A 24,959-nucleotide genomic window follows, 5' to 3' on the forward strand; every position below is an offset into this window, starting at 1 on the left:
TATCCCTCATACTTTGATGGTTTTCTTCTATGACATCGAAATTGAACCCATGTCCTTGGCACTGTGAGACAACAGTGCTAAACACAACTACTCTGCAAATAGTTTAATATTTCAGAAATAGAAGTTGCTGTGCCCCATCAAAAATGTTTAACTTGATATTCACCTAGGTGAATGCAAGTGATTTGGAAATCGTTTCCGAATACGATATATCAGTATCATGGTTGTTAACTTGATTGTGAATCTGGGTGGAATGTTTAATTTTGCCTGCTGATTTAAATGCATTCTAGAATCTTGTGTGCAGAATAATTCAGTCATCGACAATCTGAACAAATGGGCTGCTTGGTTAGGAACCAGTAGATTTATCATTCATGCATGTCTGTCTAGACGTGGCACTGCTTGCTTTTGTTCACCTGCTAACTACACAATCATTTCAATAAAGCCTTGTGGCATAGGGGCTGCAAATGTGCTAAAATATCAGGTCATTTAGTTTGCGGTTATAAATACATAACAATTATATGTGGTTGTAGAAGAGCAAGAGAAATAAAGGTTATTGAAAACAAAAGCAAGGTGCAGCAGATGCTGGAAATTGAATATTGCCAGCATTTTGTATTTTTATTTCAAAAGTATTGAGGAATTTAAGTTGTAAATATCCCATTGGTAAACAGTCCTTTTTTCATAAACCAAGTGAGTACTGTGGAGAATGATGTACAGTGAAATGTACTCATAAGCTAATGTGCATGTTTTAGGTTTAAAATGGCAGGTTCCACTGCTTTCTGATTTGAGATTAAATGATTTCTTAAAAAGTACATGAATATTTTATTGCTGTGTCTGTCTTGACTAGTAGACCCATGAAACGGGCACCCATTGTGCTGTAGTGCATGCACTTTCGATTGCCTCCACCAGGTTGTGCACTGTATCTTCAAGTTCATTATTAACCAGCGTCAGGTCAAACCAGTGTCCATAGGTGTGCTGTAAGATTTCTGACTCCTTTTGGATCTTCTTGAGAGATTCAGCCTATTTTTAAAAAAAGGAAAATGATTGGTCTTAATGTGTGGCACTGAAACTGACCAGAATAATCCCTGGTCCCTTGTTTAATTGACCTCTGGGATATGATGAAATTGTCATCAATTTCTCCAAACCTAGGGAAAAGAAAATCTGGGTGTTATTTACTTATTTTGCTGCTCCGGTGTGAGTAGGATTGAGCCTTCCAAAGGTGCTCTGAAATAGCCATTATTAGTCACTAGAACAAAGCATTGTTTTCCACCTTAAGGATAGATCTCAATACTTTCAATTTACTTTTAAGATACCAGTTAAGATTCTCATAGTTTGTGTTATATGTTATTTAGACACATTATTAGTCACTTTCTGTATATGTATCATCAGTAAGACTATTTCTCCATCCAGAATGTTGCTGGACTTTGCCCCACCATGGCACATGAACGAAACTCTCGTTGATACCTTTGTTACTTCTGGACTTGACTATTTCAGCATACACCTGGCTGATTTCCAAACTTTGTCTTTTATATATATACTTAATATCGACAACCCTTGTAACCACAGTCAATCTCTTCAATCTCTAATCCCACAACTCTTGAAGATAATTGTGCTTCATCTAATCTGGGCATTTTAAGCATATGTGATTTTAATTACACCATTGGTGGCTGTGCCATCAACTGTCTAAGCTTTGGAATTATTTCCCTAAATCATTTTTGATGCTTTACCCCCTCACTTTTAAGATATTAGTAAAAACCTCTATAAGCTTTTCGGTTGAACTATCACGTTTAGTGATTTGGTGTCAAAATTTGCTTCTTACGCTCCTGAGAAGTGCCTTGAAATGTTTTCTATTAAAATGCTTTATATAAAAAACATTTCTTTTGTATTAAATATTAAAAGTGATCTGGTCTTCTGTTCCAGTTTTTAAAATAGCCCATGCATCCTATATAAAGTCAATGCCTGCAGCTTCTGCTGGGCTGTGTTTTGAGTACAAACCTCTGACCCGTTTCAGCTCACCCTCCGGGATTTGTTTGCTTCTGGTTTTAATTATTGACCTTTATTTTCTTGTTATGGGCCCACCTTCTCACTATAGTGGCAGCGTCTCGCAGTAGTCTCTTCATACCTCACCTGATTGCTGTGGTGTCATTTAAACTCTGTGGTGTTAGTTGCATTCAAACCCAAGGCTTGATCTCAAGTCTGCTTTGGCCTCTTGTGCTGAACCCCATTATATCCTCCACTATCTCACAGGACTGCAGCAATTCACTTGCCCTTCTGTTGTCAGCAGCCATCATACATGGTTCAGCTGCTAGCAATGTCCACCAGGCTGCAGTTGTCTTTAACTCTGCTGAATGCCTCAGCATTAGTTTTTGAAACAGTACTGTGGATGATAGAAGTAGAGCAGTTGGAATTGCAGTCAGTGGCAGAGTCTCAGCCCTGCCTAGGGTGAAGCTTGTTCCACGGTAGTCTGAAGGTTTTGGGGACCGATTTAGTAATCCACAAATGTCATGCTTTGGATCGTAGTAAAGGTGATAGATTGATGATGATACCAATAGGCTACTTTCCCTACTCCAGTTGAAATTCATGAACATAAATGTGGAAAATTAATTTTACTGGAATATTGGTTCAGATTGGCTCAGCTGAGTCATTCCCATTTCACTGCTACTTCATTATTTTCTCTTAATCCCAGGTTAACTGGGTTTAGGTTTCTCAACCCCCTGGCGTACTCTCCATCCCCCTTCCCCATGTCACCAAATCCTCACTCAAGTCCCATACCCTATGAGGGCATTGTCAACCGTGGACTTCCATATACTGGTCTTTGGTTCTTCTTCGTAGAAGTTTGACATTGTCTTCTGCAGCTTCTGGTTGACCAGGAGACTCTTACTGCTAGCAACAGGCATTTTGGAAAGATAGCAGGTTGATAATCAACCTGTCCAGCCAGGTTATGAACACGTTCCTCCATAGCTGTCAAGTCACAGAGTGGGACTCAGATGAACATGAATTAGGCGCAGGAATAGACTATCCATCCCTTCAAGCCTGCTCTGCAATGCAATATGATGATGGTCAATCTGATTGTAATCTCAACCCCACATTCCTGCCCACCCCACAGAAACCTTTCACCCCCTTGTTAATCACTCGAGCTCTGCCTTAAAAATATTCAGATTTTGCCTCCGCCACCTTTTGAAGAAGAGTTCCAAAGACATTCCTGTCCAAGAGAAAAAATGTCTCCTCATCTTTTTTATTAAAAAACAGTGACCCCTAATTCTAGATTCTCCTACAAGAGGAAATATTCACTCCGCATCCACAGCGTCAAGGTCCCTCAGGACCTTAAATGTTCAATGCTTCTGACACTTCTAAACTCCAGTAAGTAAAAGCCTAGTGTATTCAATATTTCCTCATAAGACAATTTGTCCATTCCTGGTATTAGTCAAATAAACCCTCTCCGAACTGCTTTGAATGCATTTACATCTTTCCTTAAATAAGGAAACAAATAATGTACACAATACCCCAGGTGTGGTATCACCCAGTGCCCTGTACTCAAATCCAGATCTTCTGGCTCAGGTAGGGACACTACCACTGCACCACAAGACACCCACTAACACCACTACTGGACACTATAAGCTTTCTTCAGTTTGTGTTTTCTGCTGGTTGTGTATATTTTTAAAAAGATAGGACGTATGACTTGAAAATATGGCTCAATTATAGTTGTGCACCCTGTTCCTCACTCTAACTGCATCACCTGAAAGCTGAACTTAGTCTTGACTCCAAGTATGCAGACAGAACATCCAACAGTTTATTACACCATTTCACTCCATTGTTCTGAAGATATTGTCTTGTGGTGGGCAATTAAGGGGCTATCTTATGGAGGTCCATAAAATAATGAGGGGCATATACCAGCTAGATGGTCAATATCTTTTCCCAAAGGTAGGGGAGTCTAAAACTAGAGGACATAGATTTAAGGTGTGAGGGGACAGATACAGAAAGGTCCGGACGGGCAGTTTTTTCACATACGAGGTTGTGAGTGTCTGGAAGAAGCAGAGGTAGTGATAGAGGTGGATACAATTTTGTCTTTTAAAAAGCGTTTAGACAGTTACATGGCTATAGAGGGATATGGGCCAAATGCAGGCAATTGGGACTAACTTAGTGGTTTATAAAAAAAGGGTGGCATGGATGAGTTGGGCCAAAGGGCCTGTTTCCATGCTGTAAACCTCTATGACTATGACTCTATGACTCTATCTGGCAAATAACCTAGATATTTCATTAGTATGATCTAATGCTTTCTCCCCATTTCCTAGGATGGGAATATGAATGTCATTATTGCCAATAAGATCAGTAAAACTCAGAATTGAATACAAAACCATCCCTATGTATGTAACCAAAACGCTTTCATTCTTATAAAATGGGGAAAATCTCTGAGGATTCACAAGCATCTATTGCGAGGACTATTGTGGGCCGAAGGGCCTGTTCCGCGCTGTAATGTTCTATTGTGGGAATGTGTGGAGGTGGGGGGAGGGTGGTGGGTTGTGAGAGCTTTGCTCCCTTGCTTGGGCTTTGTGAATGTAATTATTTTAAGGATTTGTAATCTGTAAAATTTGTGTTTCAGGAAGTTAATAATTTTACCCTTCCCAAATTGACAACGAGATAGCTGAACTCTGCACAAATTTCCTTACCTGATTGCCTGGCTGAGTAGCAGAGGGAGCAGCAATAAATACCACTAGTGGTGCAAATTCCGCTGTTCTGAGAACTTTCAGGGCCTGCCAATAGAATGTGTACATGCAATATCAGCACAGTGCATTTCATATATCACAATGTAAAAAGTAAAGTTTATTCATTAGTCACAAGTAGACTTACAGGAATACTGCAATTATTATTGTGAAAATTACCTAGTTGCCAAACTCTGGTACCTGCTTGGGTACACTGAGGGCAAACTTAGCATAGCCAATGCACCTAAACAGCACATCATTTGGACTGTGGGAGGAAACACCCACAGACATGGGGAGAACTTGTATGGGCAGCTAGTGACCCAAGCTGGGAATCAAACCCGAGTCCCTGGCGATGTGAGGCTGCAGTGCTAACCAGTATGCCACCATGCCGCCCCAATTGAGCTTTCAAGATACATAGTCACATCATGTTTAAATCTATGTCAATGATTTTTGTGCAGGCTGGGAGTGTATAATGACATATGATTCTAACAAAGCACCATTTGATCTGTTGTAACTGAAGTTACTTTATAAAGTCTAAACAATAAATTAGGTGTCGCGCCAGTGAATTAGAAAATTGTGGACTGAGTCCCATTTCATAGACTTGAGAACCAATTCAGTGCAGTTCAGAGGGAGTGCTGCTTAGTTATAAGTGCCATTGTTCAGATGAGATGTTAAACTGAGGACCTGATTGCTCTCTCAAGCGGATGTAAAAGTGTCCCATGCTGCCATTTGGAGTAAGGGCGTTCTCTCTAACCAACATTTATCCCTCAACATCACCATTAGAAAAACATTCCTGGCATTATATTTTTAAGCCCACAGTTCACTTTGGCAGTGTCACAGGTTTATTCACTGTGGGTAATCCTCACCCTATTGTGTTACATCGAATTACACAATGTTTACAGCACAGAAACAGACTATTTGGCCCAACAGGTTTATGCTGCACATGAGCTTTCTCCCACCTTTTGTCATCTCATCCCATCAACGTATTCTTTCACTCCTTTTCTCCCTTCTTTATTCATCCAGCTTGTCCTAGCTAGGGGAATTTCACAGTAACTTCATTGCAGTGTTAATGTAAGCATTACTTGTGACTAATAAATAAACTTTACTTCAAGCTTAAACACATCTGTGATTATTGACTCAACTACTCTTTGTTGTAAGAAGATCTACTTTCGAATCACTCTCTGGATAAAGACACTTTTCCTAAATTCCCAGTTGGATTTTTCAGTGACTTCTGTATCCTATGTTTATGACCTCTGATTCTAGTCTTCCATACAAGTGGAAACATTTTCTCTATGCCTACTTTACCAAAAATGTGGTGAAGCTGGCATTGGACTAGGGTGGGCACAGTAAGAAGTCTCACAACACCAGGTTAAAGGCCAACATGAAAACAAATAAACTTGTTGGACTTTAAGTAAAGTTTATTCATCAATCACAAGTAGGCTTACCTTAACACTGGAATGAAGTTACTGTGAAAATCCCCTAGATGCCACACTCCAGCGCCTGTTTGGGTACACTGAGAGAGAATTTAGCATGGCCAATTCACTTAACCTGCATACCTCTGGACTGTGGGAGGAAACCAGAGCACCCGGAGGAAACCCATGTAGACACAGGGAGAATGTGCAAACTCCACACAGCGACCCAAGCCAGGAATTGAACCTGGGTCCCTGGCGCTGTGAGGCAGCAGTGATAATCAGTGCCACTCTGTTTTAATCTGGTGTTGTGAGACTTCTTATTGTACTTTATCAAATCCTTTTATAATCTTAAAGACTTCTATCAGGTCACCCCTCAGTCATTCCTTTTCCAGAACTTAAAACCCAACCACGTCAGGCTTTTTAATGGGTTAGATTTCCAGTCTGATATTATTCTACACTTCTTTGCACCTTCTCCAGTGACTTCATATCATTTTTATAACCAACGACCAGAACAGTCCCCAACATTCCAAATGTAGTTTAACTAAGGTTCTATATAGGTTTAATATAACTTCTATTCAATGTTATATCTCTAGCCTTGAAAGCCAGTGTTATTTGCTTTTATGGCCTTATTAATCTGTGTTGCTACTCTGTGTAGCTTATCCCCAGATTCTTTGGCTTTTCTGTCCCACTTAGGCACTCATTGTCCAATTACACATTCATTCTGCAAGCTCATTGATGCCTTCCTATATTTTATCACTGTGTAATATCGCTCCATATTAATTGATAACTATATTCGGCAATTCAGCGTTGCCTGCAAATTTTGGAATTGTACTTCAAATTCTGAATCCAAATCATTCTTGTAAGCGGTATATAAGAGCACCTACTCTTGTAAAACACTACATTGAACTGGTCATTGAATGATTAAATGATCTGATCCCACCCATGCGTTCAGTAATACAAGGCAAGAAGCCCATTGTGTAGGAGTTCTGTGGCCACTCTCTAGGGCCCAAGACATATCCACATCCAATGTGGACTATGGGCACAAAGGGGTTATCGCATAAACTTATGCATTAGGGTATTACGTGCTGTGTTTTTATTTAAGAAAGTTGCCCATCCTCTAATAACATAAAAGCAAAATATTGCGGATGCTAGAGATCTGAAAGTCCTGGAAGCACTCAGCAGGTCTGCTGTTTTTGTTGTCAACCGCAGAATGTGGCTTTAGTGTCTCTTGAATGTCTTTTTGAAGATGTTGCTAAACACATTGATGAAGGAAGAGCAGTAGATGTGGGACATATGGACTTCAGCAAGGCATTTGATAAGGTGCCCCATGCAAGGCTTATTGAGAAAGTGAGGGGGCATGGGATCCAAGGGGACATTGCTTTGTGGATCCAGAACTGCCTTGCTCAGAGAAGGCAAAGAGTGGTTATAGATGGGTCATATTCTGCACTTCACCAGTGAAGTGCCCCAGGGATCTGTTCTAGGACCCTTACTTACTCTTTGTGATTTTTATAAATGACCTGGATGAGGAAGTGGAAGGATGGGTTGGTAAGTTTGCTGATGACACGAAGGTCGGAGGTGTTGTGGATAGTGTGGAGGGATGTCAGAAGTTGCAGCGAGACATTGATAGGATGCAAGACTGGGCAGAAAAGTGGCAGACGGAGTTCAACCCAGATAAGTGTGAAGTGGTTCATTTTGGCAGGTCAAATAGGATGGCAGAGTATAATATTAATGGTAGGACTCCTGGGAGTGTGGAAGATCAGAAGGATCTTGGGGTCCTAGATCATAGGACGCTCAAAGCAGCTGCGCAGGTTGAAGCTGTGGTTAAGAAGGCGTATGGTGTACTGGCCTTCATCAGTCGAGGAATTGAGTTTAGGAGTCGAGAGGTAATGTTGCAGCTATCTTGGATACTGGTCAGACCCCACTTGGAGTACTGTGCTCGGATCTGGTTGCCTCATTACAGGAAGGATGTGGAAGCCATAGAAAGGGTGCAGAGGAGATTTACGAGGATTTTACCTGGATTGGGGAGCATGCCTTATGAGGAAAGGTTGAGGGAGCTCGGCCTTTTCTCCTCGGAGAGGTGAAGGATGAGGAATGACCTGATAGAGGTGTATAAGATGTTGAGAGGTATTGATTGAGTGGATAGTCAGAGGCTTTTTCCCAGAGCTGAAATGGTTGCCACAAGAGGACACAGATTTAACGTGCTGGGGAGTAGGTACAGAGGAGATGTCAGGGGTAAGTTTTTCACTCAGAGACTTGTGGGTGCATGGGATAGGCTGCCAGCAACGGTGGTGAGGTGGATTCGATATGGTCTTTTAAGTGACTTTTAAATAAGTACATGGAATTTAGTAAGATAAGAGGGTTATAGGTAAGCCTAGAACATGTCCCTCTAAGGTAGGGACATGTTCAGCACAACTTTGTGGGCCAAAGGGCCTGTATTGTGCTGTAGTTTTTCTACATTTCTAATGCTCCAGTCACACATGACCCATTCAGTAGGGCATTGAAGGACGGTGTTCATTCTTCAGTTTTAAAAATAAATTTATTGTTTCAGGTGTCTCTGCATTTTGCAGTATGGTATTAGATCTACTTGGAAACCTGGTGCACAGTAGGCAACCAATAGTGCCTCACTAGCATCAGATTACACAGTATGTCAACAAATTATTTAAATGAGCAGACTTCATTAGTGTACGAGGTCAGCTCTTCTGTGTGTAGATGGTGGTGCTGTATCTGCCCTCCCCCACTCCCTCTCCCCCCTCACAATGGACTTCAAACAACACACAGGCAGTGCTGTGTTTTATCCACAAATAGTGTACATGCCATGTATGTCAAGGGGAGGTAGGAAAGAGAGGAAAGCATTAATGCCAAGGTAGATATTAATGCAGAAATCTGCATTAATGTAGATATTAATGTCAGAAAGTATTGGGGACCCTCTACATAGTTGTTGGCCATACCTGGGGCTCGATATCCACAACTGCAATTTTGCCCTGGCCTTGGTTGATCTTGCGGATTGTCTCCAACTTTGTTCCAAACATGGCCCCTTGGAAGCTTCCATACTCCAGGAATTCATTACAGGTGATGTTCTTCACCATATCCTCATTGGAAATAAAGTAGTAATTCTTTCCATCTTCTTCGTCTTCCTTTGGTGACCTGGAGGTGTCTAATGGAGGAAGAAAGCATATTTTATAGCAAGTTCATTAATATTTTTGGCGGGGGGGGAAGTGCAGCGACTCCTGTTGTCATTAGTACTTATTGGTAAGATTGAGAAATATTAGTCAATCCCTAAAGTAAGTACTTCCATCCTTGGTGTAATGCTGTGCAAAAAACAAGCCAATAATCTTGCATTTATTGTTAGTTTGTCATGAATGCATTGGACTCCTGATTCCCTTGTAACCTTTCATTAAAAGGATTCCTTTTGCCAGTCCCATTTGGATTGTTCATGGGAACAGGGAGAAAAATCCATCCTCCCATGATGAAGCCTCAAAGACCACAAAGTTAGGTGTGGATGAGGGAGATCATTCAGCTCAGCTAATGGATTTGTAGTTACCTGCGTATATTTTGTCACCTTTCTTGAAAACAGGTACCGCACTGGCTTGTTTCCAATACAGCGGGAACTCTCCTGCATTCATTGATTCCCTCAGCACTTTGTAGATGCCATGTATAGTCTTGCTTAGCCCTCTCTGGTAGTTGCATCTGTCCCTAGGGGTGTATTGCTTTTGAGCCCTTTAAGCCTGCAAAGGAATTTGAATTGAAAAGTACCACAAGTTGAGTACTGAACAATTCCTCAGTGAATTACTCATACAGATGGGATTTAGAAGTTCTGTAGTTAAGGAATAAAACTCTTAAGCCCCTTAAAAGTAATTCCAAATGTTTAACCCACTCTCAGTGTATCTTTCAGTTGGGGTTGGCTTTGTATCAGATGTACCGGGCGAAGTATATCCTTCTGTAGCCGTCATATTGTACTTCTCCTAGTGGAACACCTTGTAGATCATGCAGTTGCCTTTTGGCTGTCCACTGTCGATACTCTCAATGTAGGAACATGTTGATTTCTAATTTACTGTTAGACCTGCAGCCATGGTTTTTAGGGGTCCTAAAGCAAGATAAACAGCTTTTGGGGGCCAAGACAAAGCCTTCTAGATAAATATCAAAATAATTATAAAAAGAAAAGATGAATCACAAGATTGTTGACACAATATGCCGCAGAAATACCATGACAAAATTCTAACAAGTTAATTTCTCCTTTCAACAACTTCTTGTATTTGCGTACACAGATTAGGATCATCTGTTGAGAAAGAAAACAGATCTATAAAGTGTCAAAGATTGAAACAGATGGCAAAGAAATTAGCACTGCAAAACTTCAAATATATTTGTGTGGGACTGATCAGGCAGTGGGACTGCTACTCTCCTCGTAAATAGGTGCAATAAATAGTGGTGCCTATGAATAGATATTGGAAGGGGAACTTAAATCACTCTTAACAGCCCTAACACTATTTTGTCTCTTGTAGCTGTGTGCATGATACTTACGTGGAATTGGATAAGCAAATTTGTCAGCGTATTTAGTAATCAGAGCATTTTTGATGTGACTTCGACCAACTCCATTAGCCCCTACAAATAGACAAAACACAGAGCAGTTTAGTACACTCATGAGCATTAGTATATGTGGTGCTTTGTTGCAGAGTCTTCTCTCCCTTGCATGAAAGCAAAATACTACGGATGCTGGGAATCTGAAACAAAAAATGTCAGAATCTTGCTAAGATTTTCCAGCATTTTCTGTTTTTGTTCTCTCACTTGTGTTGGGTTTCTCGTTTTCTTGAGAACACCCAGCATAAAATTTAATACAAGAACAAAGTGTCTCTTCAGACGTAAGATGGATTGTATATCTCCTTTCTCTTCTGCCAGCTCTATCAGGGCAATTCCAATAGATCAGAGTCTAGCTTTCTTGGTATAGCAAAATTTCCAATTGGATCAAACTAATTAATATTAAACATATTAATTAATTAATATTAAACAACATTTTGAAATTTGTCCAAAGCGAACTTAAAGTATCTGCATCACTGTTAACCACCAATATTTACCCAGAAGCACCAGAGTCTTTCTGTTGAATGCAGGGAGTTGTACAACTTCTTCATATGAGACTAAATCCAGCCGATCGAAGACTGTGGAGAAACATTTGAATACATTATAACAAATATAATAAAGTGACAGTTGTCACTCTGATGCAGCAACAAAAGTTACAGTAGACCAATGATCAATGTTCCCTTTAATTTCCTTAGTAGTGTGTCAATTGTTTGTGCACTACATCTTCTCCTTAACATTGCTGCACGATCCTGCATCTTCAAATGAATGTTGGCTGTACAGGACCTGTTTATTCCCTGCATGATAAGTTATGGATTGCTGTGTGACTGCACGTTTTCGTATCTTATATGGAACTCTAACTGTAATGTCACCTTTGCACTAATATCAGTTCTCAACAACTTGCATTTATATTGCACTTCAATTGTAATAAAACATCCCAAACAGGAATATAATAAAGCAAAATTTGATACCAGGTCACATAAGGAGGTATTAGGACATTTGATTGAAGGATTGCTTAACAAATTTGAGTTTAAGGAGATTAGGACATTGACAGCTGAAGGCACAACCCTCAATGGTACCAAATTTTACTTTACAGGAACCCAGGTTTCTTGGATATTTGTGAGGCTAGAGCAGATGACTGAGACATAGAGGAGTGAGGACATGGAGGGATCAGAAAACAAGGAATTTCCTCCCAAACAGCATAATGGATGTACCTACACCACAGGGACTGTAGAGGTTCAAGAAGGCAGCTCACTACCACCATCTCAAGGGCAATTTGGGGTGGGCAATAAATGATGGGCTAGCCAGCGATGCCTACATCTTGTAAATGAAGAGAAAAATAATACCATTTTTCGCTGCATACAACACTAATATCGCTTACTATTGCAGTGTACACTGCAAGAGCAACAACTACTTACAATTAAGTTGCAACTTTGGGAATTAGTTCTTATCCCTGAAGGGCCACAGGCATTAATTCATGTTAGAAAGACAGGAAGACGGTTATAATACTTACTGGGAACCACGCCATATAAAGCATAGGACAGGGCTAGGAGGCAGCCCTCCATAAGATAGTACAGGGATTGAACACTCCCCCACCCCCCAACATAATCAGGAAGTGAATTGAGTCCCACACACCTTCAATACAGTAAAATATTCCAATGTTCTTCACAGGAGTGACTGTTAATCAAAATGTGACATTGACTACATAAAGGGAAAGGACAGGTGGTCAAAAGCTTGGTTCAAGAGGTAAATTTTAAGGAACATCTTATAAGAGAAGAGATGCATAGGGAAGCTTATTCCTGAGCATAAGGCCCATGCAGCTGAGAGCACGGTCATGCATCATGGAATGGTAAGAATCAGGGATTGTCAAAAGGCCAATTGAAAGATTGAGTTATCTCGGAAGGTTGTTGTGCTGGAGGAGATTCGAGAGATAGGAAAGGGTGCAGATATCAAGGTATTTGAAAACAAGGATGATCATTTTTAAAATCAAGGCGTTGCTACAGCAGGAGCCAACATGAATGAGTGAGCATTAAGGTAATGGATAAATGACTCAGGTGCAAGTTAGGATATGATCGGCAGAGTTTTGAATGGACTCAGGTTTACAGAAGTTAGGAGGCCAGCCAAGAGAGCACTGGAACAGTCATGCCCAGAAATAAATAAGGCATGGGTAAAACTTTCCACAGCAAATGAGCTGAGGCAGGTGTTGGGATGAGTGATATTATGATGTAAGTAATGGAGAGAATTTGAAGGAAGCTGAGCTCAGAGCCAGTGAAATGGGATGTCAACGTTGCTAACAATTTGGTTCAGCCTGACATAGAGGCCAGTGTTGGTCTGCAGCAATCCTGTACCTACTGCAATATAAATCAGCTCAATGTCCAATCCCTTTAGCTAACACACGGGAAAATGATTATATGCTCCAGTCATAACCGTAAAATAATTGCCCCTCATTGTGTTATCTTTAGATCCCACACACCCAATTACTTAATCGGAAGGGTGTACAAACAAGCAAGAAATGTTCCCAGTACATCCCAAACATTTTCAATCAATGATTAACAGTGATGGAGAATCATACTTGCACTGTGCTTGGCCAGATATTTGTCTTTACACTGCTTTCTCTTCTTCCCAAACATTCCACATCCTGAAGTAACATCTTGATTTGCCGTATTTCTATTGGCCACCCTCCTACAACACAGATAAGCAAAACATTAAGCATACATTTATGTTGACAATGTCCATGGCTGGGAAGAGTCCACCTATCTGTGAAACATTTCCATCTGGACTTCTGTTGTGATGAATTCAGTCAGTGACTCTGGTATCTTGCAAGTAAGGACACATTTCTAGAGTTTATAACTGAAGTGTAACAGGGCCAGTCATGAATGAAGCGCAAAAATTAATTTTAGTGAACAGAAAATTATGATTTCCCACAACATGCACCATTTGGAAGCTGGTAGAAGAGAAATATAGAACTGATCTTCACATAGGTTCCTTTGGGGTTAAATAATCCTCTGGTTACCATGTGTTAAGGATGTGTCCATTATTTCACCAGATATACCAAATAAAAGAAGTATTCATAGGTGAATTTACAATGACACAAGAGACAGAATTAATGAGCGTTGCTCCGTATATTAGTGTCATAGTTTTAATAGAGTGCTGTAACCATCCTGATAGTTGAATGTACCTCAAATCCAGTTATTTGCCTTTGATCCAAACTGATTGATATCCTCACCCAATTAAAAATCTGCTGATTTCAGTCTGGATAATATTAACTGAGCAGCTGCCATCCAAAGCTTTCTGAGCCTTCTGAGGTACTGAATTTGAGATTTACACTCCATCTCTATGCAAACTTGCTCCCTGTATTCACTGCCTTGCTCCAATTTTGCAATTGTGGTCCCTTGTTCTGGATTCCTCCACCAGAGGAAATAACTTTTCTCTGTCCTCTTGATCAATTTCCATTGTCATTTTAGATCAGCTCCCAACTCCTGAACCAAGTTTACATCATATGCCATCATAGTTTATCAACCCTTTAAGTCCTGACATCAGTCCAGCTCCAAGGCCAGTGTCTCCTAGCAAAGGTGGAAAGCCTAAAGTGGATTGCAGTATTCAAAGTTGGGCCTGAACAAGACTCTGTACAACTAGCTGCACTGCCACTTCCCTCCCTTTTGAATACAAGCAGCCATGGATAGTTACTAACTACCCATTGGCCTTTTTGGTTGTTTTCAGTAACGTTATCCTTTAAAGTAAATGAGTCCCACCTCAACTCTCTACCAAACAAAATGGTTTGAGGGGCAGCCTTCAGAAATCCTTCAGAAACACCTGATCTGTGGGAATGACCAGACATTCACTGGTAGGGCACTGGGCTGATAACTGCTTCATTTTCTCTCCAGATGGAATCTGCATGATTGTGCGTTTCTGAGGCAAGCAAAATGAATAACATTGTAAGAAACCAGTGTATGTTGCACAGTACTTACAATTGTTAAAGAATGTAAAAAATTTGTAGCTAATAGAAGCTTTAATACACATATACAAACCAGAAGCAGGAGTAGACCATTCGGCCTCTCGAGTCTGTTCCGCTAGGTAATAAGATCATGGCTGCTCTGGTCGTTGTAATGACTGCAGTGAGGTCCATGAGTTGGACCTGCTGAAATATGAGCTTCCTAATTGAGGCCTGTTAAGGCTTCCCAATCAGGGAACTCCATAGAGACATATAAAATGGAGTGTCAGCTTTACTGGCACTTGGGATGAATTCTACGTACTGAGAATACCTGCCTGAGTTTTGCAAAGCATTGTAAATAAATAAGTTTGGGTGAGGGACATCAGACTCTCAGAAGTTATTTCAGTAGTAATCTCAAATCTGCATCCAGCCTACTCTCAATAACCTACCACCCCTTGCTTATCAATAATCTATCCACCTCTGCCTTAAAAATATTGAAAGAATCTGCTTCCACTGCCTTTTCAGGAAGAGAGTTCCATGACTCTCCAAGAGTTTTGCTCATTTTCCATGGAAATTAAAATGCTAAAATTATTGAAAGCTTGTATATCAGACAGTATGGAAAGGAGAGACAACAGGATCAGGAGTGTAAAAAGTGAGACAAAAATGTAGGAGAAGAGTGAGTCACCATTGTAGAATCAGAAAGCAAGAGAGAATTAGAGGGGGAATGAAACAACAAGAGACATTGGGAAAGCAGAAATCCAGAAAATAATGCAAGAGGACAGAGAGCAAGAAGTAGAATTAGAGGAGAGAGACAGGTAAATCCAAGAGGGGAGAGGTGAAGAGGAACAGCTAGAGAACAGAGCAAGAGGTCATAAGCAAAGATGAAAATATTATGATCTAATGATGCCAAAGAACATTAAATGGTCTTGGGAGTTGAATGTGGTCTTTAATTATGATTCTGTCTGGCCTACAAACCATTGTAATCATATGTGGCCTACTCATTCACTATGATATATAATTACAGCTCACTCCTCCAAAAAGATAGATGATGGAGATTTTAAAAATATGTGAAGTATTTTAAAAACACTTCACTTTAAAAACACTCTTAGCAATTCTATCACAGCATTCCCCCACCCGTCTGCTTCCAGCAGACGGTTCTTTTTATCTCGGTGAGAACAGTGCGTACCATTCCTGCAGCTCAGGAGAAGGAATTAATCCGGTTGTTTTGCTGGAGTTTTCCACAGTGCCCTGCCACCAGTTGGGGTCTTCCTTACTGATTATCTTGATGATATCACCAGTTACAAATTTTAATCCTGCCTCCTTGCACGGAATAAGATCATCCTTCTTTGGCTCATAATCAAACTGAGCTCGCATGTACATCTGAAAAAGAAAAGCAAAATAATTAATCGGTTCTGGACCCTGAATGAATCTTTCATGCATGAATGATATGCCTGGGCACGTTCTTCTTTTGTGGATAATATTGAGGGTCTTCACAATATTAATAATACTAATTATCATTATCAAGCATGCCTGCCTGTTTCAAGACCAAACAAAATTGATGGGGTCCCCTCCACTTTCAGGCAGTTAGCCATATGCCACTGGTGGGATCTTTTGTCCTGCTGAAGTCTATGGTGTTTTATAAGCCTTGGTGCCCCACCGCTGGGGAACCAGTCATGGGGGATGTCTCAATCATGAGACCTGAAGATCCTTCCAGTGGGAATGCCTTGAAAATCCCATCCCATGAGTAGATTAATCCTTGAAAATCCCATCCCATGAGTGGATTAATCCTTGAAAATCCCATCCAATGAGTAGATTAATCTTCTGACCAACAAGAAGACACTAGGCAATACCCTGGCATTACTCTCCTCAGTTATAACCGCATAATAACATTTTAAAATTCATTTATGGGATCTGGGCATGGCTGGCTAGGCCAGCATTTATTGACCATCCCTAACTGCCCTCCATTTCAGAGGGCATTTGTCAATTAGCCACATTGCTGTGGGTCTGGAGTCACATGTAGGCCAGACCGGGTAAGGATGGCAGATTTCACTCCCTAAAGCACATTTGTGAACCAGATGAGATTTCACAACAATCGACAATGGTTTCATGGTCATCGTTAGACTTTTAATTCCAGATTTTATTGAATTCAAATTTCACCATCTGTCTTGGTGGGATTCAAACTCAGGTCCACAGATCTTACCCTGGATCTCTGGATTACTAATGTAGTGCCAGTGCCTCCCCTGTTTCTAGGTCTCATTCATATTCGTCTGGACTTCCTTCTCAACAAAAAAAAAGGCTGCCATCTTTCACCTTACATATAGTTGCCCATAGACTTTTCGGGGCTTGTTAGCTGAAATGTCCACTAATCTATCGTCTGTTTCAATGCAACTCCTTCTATAGGGGGATCTCTGGGGGAAAGTAACAGCAAGGCTCTTCAAGAAATCACTGAACTATACAGAGTTTAAACCAGGAAGTAAAGAAATAGGAAATATATCATCGTGCACAGGTCGTAAAATAAAGAGTGGGAAATACAGATATGATTAAAGAGAGGAGAAAGGGACACAAAAATATTTTAATATGCTTCACACAATTTTAAAATCTCCAGCAGCATTAACTTTCCTCTGAGGGGATGAGACTCCACATTTGTAAAAAAAACTTTTTCAGGGCCAGAGGTTGTTCAATAGTAATGATTATATATTGTGTCTTTAAACAGTCGCTTACACCTGAATGCACTTACTCTTTTTCCAACCGTTTTGAGTATGGAACAAAAAATTACTCCAAAAAACAGGGCACTACAGGAATTTCAGTGCCAGGTTTATCGAGATGGAATAAAGTTTCTCTGACAACAACTGCTGGTTTCTGCATGTAACTTAACACATGCAGTCACCAGAAATTGCTGTTAGATTTACTTGATAGCCTGATCATTATTATACAGCAAAAATCAGGCCAATATCTACAAATGGTTGCGTACCTATTGGTTATAAAAAATAAGTCAGTAAAGCGGTTACCCTAGATATTGGAAACTACCATCTAAATGGGCTATGTTAAAACTGAAAAAAAAGCCTTCAAAAGAGCTAGAATTGATGTTTAAAGCTGCTTGTGATTTGCAACAATGGCACTGCAGTTTGGGTTTAGCGTGAAATGGAAAGAGTGATCACATCCAATGGATAAGAATTTGGAGGCTTTATTCACCTTTCATAATTCTAACATAAGAACATAAGAACATAAGAAATAGGAGCAGGAGTAGGCCATCCAGCCCTTCAAGCCTGCCCCGCCATTCAGTAAGATCATGGCTGATCTGTCGTGGCTCAGTTCCACATTCCCGCCCTCTCCCCATAACCCTTAATCCCCTCGCTTATCAAAAACCCATCAACCCGCGTCTTAAAAATATTTAGCGAGGCAGCCTCCACCACTTCAACAGGCAGAGGATTCCAGAGATTCACCACCCTTTGAGTGAAAATTCTGGTTGATTTGGACTTACAGCCTGTGAAGCAAAAACCAATGAGAAACACTCAATTCACCAACAAATGTTTTTATCCATCCCAAAGGTATGCCTGTCTATTCCTTAACAGCTATAATCACATTCGTGTGGTATTTTGCATTGCATAGTGTGACAATGAAAGCATTTAGATTGGAGTGGTCTCAGGTTTTGTGCTTATATTGTATCATGTGGTTTTAACCGAAGAATGGGAGTGATCTGCTCCTGAATTTAGAGAAAATAGTTCAGCCTGGGGTCTCACTTGGATTGCTTATGACGATACAACTAGAACCTGTGCATACTGGCCTTTGGATTAGGACCAGGTAGGCTCAGTTTGTCATCCTAGTTAGCTAAGTGACTTGCTGATGTTCACTAGCTAAGTTTACATGTAAAGAATAGTCACCTGGATGAGGTATCGAAAGCTGTCCTCCACTTGCAGGATCTTATTCCAACCTTCACTGACCCTTGGTTAAGGCACCTCACCCAAATGATATTATTCATGTCATCTTGAGAGTAGGCTAATTAACTGAAGAATGTCACACCTTTTCTTACCAAGTAGCCATGAGCTGGTGCTATCATCAATTGCCATTTGACTGCGGCACAGAACCTGAACCCATAGTTGTTTTTTCTTCAAAAAAGTAGGAAATGTAATCCAATTGAGGGCATCAAACTCAACCGAGAATAGTGATCAAATTGGAAACTACCTGGTCTTATGTGTCTAACTTTGGAGGATTAAAATTAGAAGCCTTTGATACAGCAACTACTTGTATCTGCCTAATGTGACCTTAGACATTGACCCTACAAATGACTTTATGGTCACGATAAGGAAAGCTAATTTCACACCTCTGGGGAATGTGCCTTGGGAAGCCTCTTAGTATTTAAACTTCAGCCTAAGGTGTTAGGTTTACTACGAAATGGGATGGTGAGAAAGCATTCCCCCAGATGAGATCTAGGTGTGTTCAGAAAATCATTTTTCTCTTCAAGGGTCTATCTAACTCACAATTATTGATAGACATGTGAATGTTACACCAGACCAATGACACAAAACTATCAACCTGTGAGTCCCCAGCCACGAACCTTCTGAAGTCAATGTCCTTGTTTAGGGATCTGCGGAGATTCCATCCCCATTAAGATTCGCTGAGTATTGTCAGAGCCTTCGGGAATCACAAGTCCACCTGAAATTGGAATTGTTCTGCTGGATGTAGGTCTGGTACATCAAAAGGATCAGGGACATTTTGCCCTGGCATCAAGCTGAGACATTGTAGTCTACAGAAGGAATGTGATGGATTCTTGGGAATAGCTTGTATATATCCAGAAGGGCATGCATACCCATGAATACCGTAGGGCGGAATTCTCCCATGCCTCAACCAGAAGACTAATTGGCGGATCAGGGGAAAAAGGGGAGGGGCAAATGAGGGGGAGGGGTGGAGAATTAGGTGGGAGGCCCAAACATTTGTTTTACATTAATGCAAATTTCCCACAGTATCTTCTGCCAATGCCCTCTATGGCAGATCGGAAAACCTGCTGGAGACCAGCGTGTCACTGATTTGCAACCCACTGATGGGATGCAGATGAAGGCCTGACTGGAATCTTCCCCCCATGCCTAATGGAATGTCAGTAGGGAAACATACCTGTCCAGAACATGTCTGGGGAAAAGTGTCATGGAGCAGTTGGGATTTACCTGAAGAATGCCTGGGGCTGTCTCTAGAGTTCAGGATGGAGTCTGCCAGTAACTCTGAACTCTGGTACGCTGCAGCAGTGAGTGTGGAGAGTATCTACAGGTGGATCTTCCAGTTTCAGTGTCATCAAGGAGGTTCATGCTATAGTCTCAGAGTTTTCCTGGAGATCCATCTTCTTTATCAAGTGGTCCATCTTCTTTCTTCAATGGTGGGGTAGTGATGTTAGATGCCTTTTAAATATGGCACCTATAATTAATGAGGTCAGGGCTGGTAGGTATTGGCCTCCAGAGCGGGAAACATTCCTTTTCCTTGTCCCTGCCCCCACCTTGGGAACTGTCCCTGAACGGGAGAATTCCACCCTTAATCCTCCAATATCTTGTTGAACTAAAAAGCTTCATGCTTCTGAGATGCAAGTGCTTGGTATTTATCAACTTCACTGTTCAAGCTCTGGCTTGCTATTATGGTCAAGTAACAGTCCATTAATGATAAGAACTTTCATTTTGGGTTCTTCCTGTCTCACAGGCTTAAAAAAAACATGTCTTTTAAATGTCGCTTTTGTTTCTCTTCTGTGAAATATGTAATCACAACACAGCTATTGTTGGAAACAAATCAGTGTTAAGTTTACCGAAGGGTGCCAGGCAAAAGGCGGGGAATTATAGGCCGGTTAGTTTAACGTCTGTGGTAGGTAAAATGTTAGAATCCGTCATTAAGGAGGAAATTGCGAGGCATCTTGAAGGGAATTGCTTGATAGGGCGGACGCAACACGGTTTCATTAAAGGGAAGTCGTGTCTGACAAATTTACTGGAGTTCTATGAGGATGTGTCTAGGGCAGTGGATAGAGGAGAGCCGGTGGATGTGGTCTTTCTGGATTTTCAGAAGGCGTTTGACAAGGTACCTCACAAGAGGTTATTGCAGAAGGTCAGGGGACATGGAGTTGGGGGTAGGGTGTTAGCGTGGATAGAGGATTGGTTGTCAAATAGGAGGCAGAGAGTGGGGGTCAATGGGTGCTATTCGGATTGGTGGTTGGTGACTAGTGGGGTGCCCCAGGGGTCGGTGCTGGGGCCTCAGCTATTTACCATTTATATAGATGATCTGGAGGAGGGAACCGAGTGCAGGGTGTCGAAATTTGCTGATGACACCAAGATTGGGGGAAAGGCAAATTGTGCGGAGGGTGTGGAGAGTCTGCAGAAGGATCTAGATAGGCTGGGCGAATGGGCCAGGAAATGGCAAATGGAATTTAATGTTGGCAAGTGTGAGGTGGTCCACTTTGGTAGGAAGAATGGTAGGAAGGACTATTACTTACGGGGCGAAAAACTGCAGCAGGCGACGGTGCAGAGGGACCTCGGGGTCCTTGTGCATGAGTCGCAAAAACCCAGCTTGCAGGTGCAGCAGGTGGTCAGGAAGGCGAATGGGATGCTGGCCTTCATAGCGAGGGGGATTGAATATAAAAGTAGGGAGGTCTTGCTGCAGCTGTATAGGGCATTGGTGAGGCCGCAGCTGGAGTACTGTGTGCAGTTTTGGGCGCCGCACCTGCGCAAGGATATTTTGGCCCTGGAGGGAGTGCAGAGGAGGTTTACTAGGCTGATACCGGAGTTGAGGGGATTGAGCTATGAGGAGAGGCTGAATAAACTAGGCTTGTACTCGTTAGAGTTTAGAAGAATGAGGGGAGATCTCATTGAGACGTATAAGATGATGAATGGGATGGATAGGATAGAGGTGGAGAGACTCTTCCCGCTCAAAAAAGACAGTAGGACTAGGGGGCACAGCCTCAAGATAAAGGGGGGGGCGGTTTAGAACGGAGTTGAGGAGGAACTTCTTCACTCAAAGGGTGGTGAATCTCTGGAATTCTCTGCCCGTTGAAGTGGTGGAGGCTGCCTCGCTAAATATTTTTAAGAAGCGGGTTGATGGGTTCTTGATAAGAGAGGGGATTAAGGGTTATGGGGAGAGGGCGGGAAAGTGGAACTGAGCCACAACAGATCAGCCATGATCTTATTGAATGGCGGGGCAGGCTCGAAGGGCTAGATGGCCTACTCCTGCTCCTATTTCTTATGTTCTTATGATTATCTAAAAGTCTAATATTGTGTAAGGATCTGCATCTAATACAATGTGTCACTGCTTCCCAGCTACATACAACTCCTTGTTATTATTATAATTTGGTCAACTCTGGAAAGACTTGAAGAGTCAGGGATAACAGGTAAGGGTGGTGAACTCACTCACCTCAAAGGATGGAGGGCTGCAATGGTAATTGGACTGAACCTGTAAGGTAATGGTTCCCATCAGTTCTTTCTGTAATACAAGCAAAAAGGAGTTAATTCAAATGGACAGAGACTCTCAAACAGAACAAGACAAATTACTTTCCTCATAAGCAAACTGGTAAAAAGAAAATGCCAATTAAAGTTGAAGCCCATTCATTATGAATTGCTGCTTGGTTACATCATACATCACATTGGTGTCCTTTTGTCACTGAATTACATTTGCATTTATTTTCCTGTACATCAGGGTTGCTCACTGTCACTGCCCACCATTTGAATCTTTCATGCATCTATCCTTTTATCTCCATCTTCAAGATGTGTGTGTAGTCTATTGGGAATAATAGAATCTAGTTGTTTTTATTTTCTTTCAATGACGTATTTGGTGGCACAGTGGTTAGCACTGCTGCCTCACAGCGCCAGGGACCTGGGGTCGATTCCTAGCTTGAGTCACTGTCTGCGTAGGTTTCCTCCCACAGTCCAAAAGACGTGCTGGTTAGGTGCATTGGCATGCTAAATTCTCCAGCAGGCACCAGAGTGTGACCACAGTAACTTCAATGCAGTGTTAATGTAAGCCTACTTGTGACACTAATAAATAAACTTTAATCTTCAGTTTGAGAACACTATCGCCTATTGCAGGGTTATATTTCCTAGGTACACAGCATTTTGTTGGGATGGTCTCTGAGGAGGAGCACTGAGTTAGTGCAGAAGGTTGGGTGAGGGGGAAGCATGGTCATCAAAGCTTCACTATATAATAATACCTTCTGAAAATCAATGTAAGCAATGGATCCACACCCACTGGGATTTTGCTTGGGATTGACCCAAATTAAATTCGTCTATCACCATCATGCTTAAGAGAGGAAACAGTCAGCATGATTACTAAGTTATTTTAATGTTACATAAAACTGTGGATGATGTTTGAGAGACTGTTTTGTAACTGGACTGGACTCTAGAGAGCTCAATACTTACCAGCACCAACTGCAGCTGCTCCACTGTTTGATTTGCTGCACTTTTCCCATTTATTTCCAGAATTTCATCGCCAACATGGAGTGAGCCTGTTTGTCCAAGAAAATGATACACTTTCAGCATCACCGGGTGATATAAATACAGAAGGGCTGGGTGACCTAGTGAAACTAGGGCCGGTACTCTCCTACAGGAGACACATCACCGGCTCCAGTTTTCAATGAGGTGGGAGTACTCCCCATGCCTCATCATTTCAAAAGATGCAGAGCTCAGTTCAGCCTGGGACGGCACGGTGGCATAGAGGTGAGCACTGCTGTCTCACAGCGCCATTGACCCAGGTTCAATTCCCAGATTGGGTCACTATCTGTGTGGAGTTTGTACATTCTCTCTATGTCTGTGTGGATTTCCTCCGAGTGCTGTGGTTTCCTCCCACAGTCCAAAGATGTGCTGGGTAGGTGCATTGGCCATGCTAAATTGTCCCGCAGTGCTGGAGTGTGGTGACTAGGAGATTTTCACTGTAACTTCATTGCGGTGTGAATGTAAGCCTGCTTGTGATGAATAAATAAACTTAACTTCAATCTTTAACAGGACGGAGGGTTACTGTCACAATGACAGGTGCAGCTTTGAAAGCAGCTTTCAGCAAGGCAGGAGGTCTACAATTTCCTGTCACTCCAAAAGATGCAGGGCCACACCCAGCATCAGGTACAGGGCTGAATCTACCAGTGAGCCCCTCTTCTCTCATCACAATCCATGCTTCACTGAGGCAGACAATCAGTGGCTAACAATGAAGCAAAGATCTGAAAGGGCAGTTTAAAATAGAGTGGATGCTGGAACTCTGAAATAGAAAGAGAAAATGCTGGATATACTCAGCAGACCTGGCAGCATCTATGGTGAGAGAACCGGGTTAACGAGTGGAATTTTATTGGGATGGTGGGGAGATGGCGGGGGAATGGGTGCGGCAGGAAGGTTCAGGCCTTTCAACCGTATGTAGATCCTGCTTTCACACAGGAGGCCAGTGGGACAGCACTGGTAAACTTCCTAGGGGCAGCTTCCTAACCTGTCACCACCGGACCCACCATCTAATTAAGGACAATGGGTGGGCTCTTCATGCTGCTGACCCAATCAGAGGCAGGCAGCTCCAAAGGTTCTACAGAACCATGTGGAGAGCAAGTTTCTGCAGAGTCAGCCTGTCCTCCTCAGGCCTACACCAGGTAAATTTAAATAGAGCTAAAAAATCATGGACCCAGAGTTAGAGGAAAGGGAAATCAAACAAGTTTTTCTGCTTCTAACTCAGATGTGTGAAGGCCAGGTGAGGACAGGGTCAGAAATGGCAGTGGAATGGACTGTTCCACTCACACCATCCGCCCAGGAAGCTTGGCCATTGAGGCACTAGTGGATACCCCACTCCTCATGGCCCTGAATCACAGCTGGAGGAGAAAAGGAAAGGAGGCAAAAAACTCTGGAAGATTAAAATCTCAACTGGGTTTCAGATATGGTGGAAATGTAAGCATTCTATTTGGGTTTCACACCTTGTCTGTGAATCATCCCTCCATGCAGGATCCTCCCAATGACACAGCGTCCCTTGTCATTCAGCTTTAAGGTAATTCCCTGTGGACACAAAAAGTGAAATTAAACATCTTTCTAAATGATCTGTGAATCTGCAGAGTGGCAGCAAAATTGACAGAGAAACTAACATTCCTGCATCTATTAAGGATTCTGTGCCAGAGTGTGAAGGGACTGAAACTGAAGTGAACAAAGCAGGCAAGTTTGTGTCAGATCTCCATCCCTACCATTTCCAGCTTTACTATAGTTTGGAGGTGAGTGAGCAACCAATCCACTCACTGGGTGGCACAGTGGTTAGCACTGCTGCCTCACAGCACCAGGGACCTGCGTTCAATTCCCAGCTTGGGTTACTATCTGTGTGGAGCTTGTATGTTCTTCCTATGTCTGCATGGGGTTTCTCTAATTTCCTCCAACAGTTCCA

General features: G+C 41.9%; 1 protein-coding gene across 3 annotated transcripts in view; it reads right to left on the reverse strand.

Moving 5' to 3' along the window:
- Positions 1-563: 563 nt before the first annotated feature.
- mpp1 (MAGUK p55 scaffold protein 1) overlaps positions 564-24,959 on the reverse strand; it is a 64,456-nt gene continuing 40,060 nt past the window's right edge. For all 3 annotated transcript variants that reach the window (XM_080187668.1, XM_080187670.1, XM_080187671.1), the window contains 10 exons: positions 24,505-24,583; positions 22,982-23,067; positions 21,981-22,049; positions 15,793-15,986; positions 13,248-13,357; positions 11,176-11,256; positions 10,625-10,705; positions 9,055-9,260; positions 4,662-4,745; positions 564-1,014 (listed from right to left, as the gene is read on the reverse strand). In XM_080187668.1, the coding sequence (XP_080043794.1) occupies positions 838-1,014; positions 4,662-4,745; positions 9,055-9,260; positions 10,625-10,705; positions 11,176-11,256; positions 13,248-13,357; positions 15,793-15,986; positions 21,981-22,049; positions 22,982-23,067; positions 24,505-24,583 (1,167 nt within the window). In that variant the 3' untranslated portion in view covers positions 564-837. The remainder of the gene's footprint in view (positions 1,015-4,661; positions 4,746-9,054; positions 9,261-10,624; positions 10,706-11,175; positions 11,257-13,247; positions 13,358-15,792; positions 15,987-21,980; positions 22,050-22,981; positions 23,068-24,504; positions 24,584-24,959) is intronic.

The sequence above is a fragment of the Carcharhinus amblyrhynchos genome, chromosome 4 (assembly GCF_965287045.1).
Source record: "Carcharhinus amblyrhynchos chromosome 4, sCarAmb.v2.hapA, whole genome shotgun sequence".
Lineage (NCBI taxonomy): Eukaryota > Metazoa > Chordata > Chondrichthyes > Carcharhiniformes > Carcharhinidae > Carcharhinus > Carcharhinus amblyrhynchos.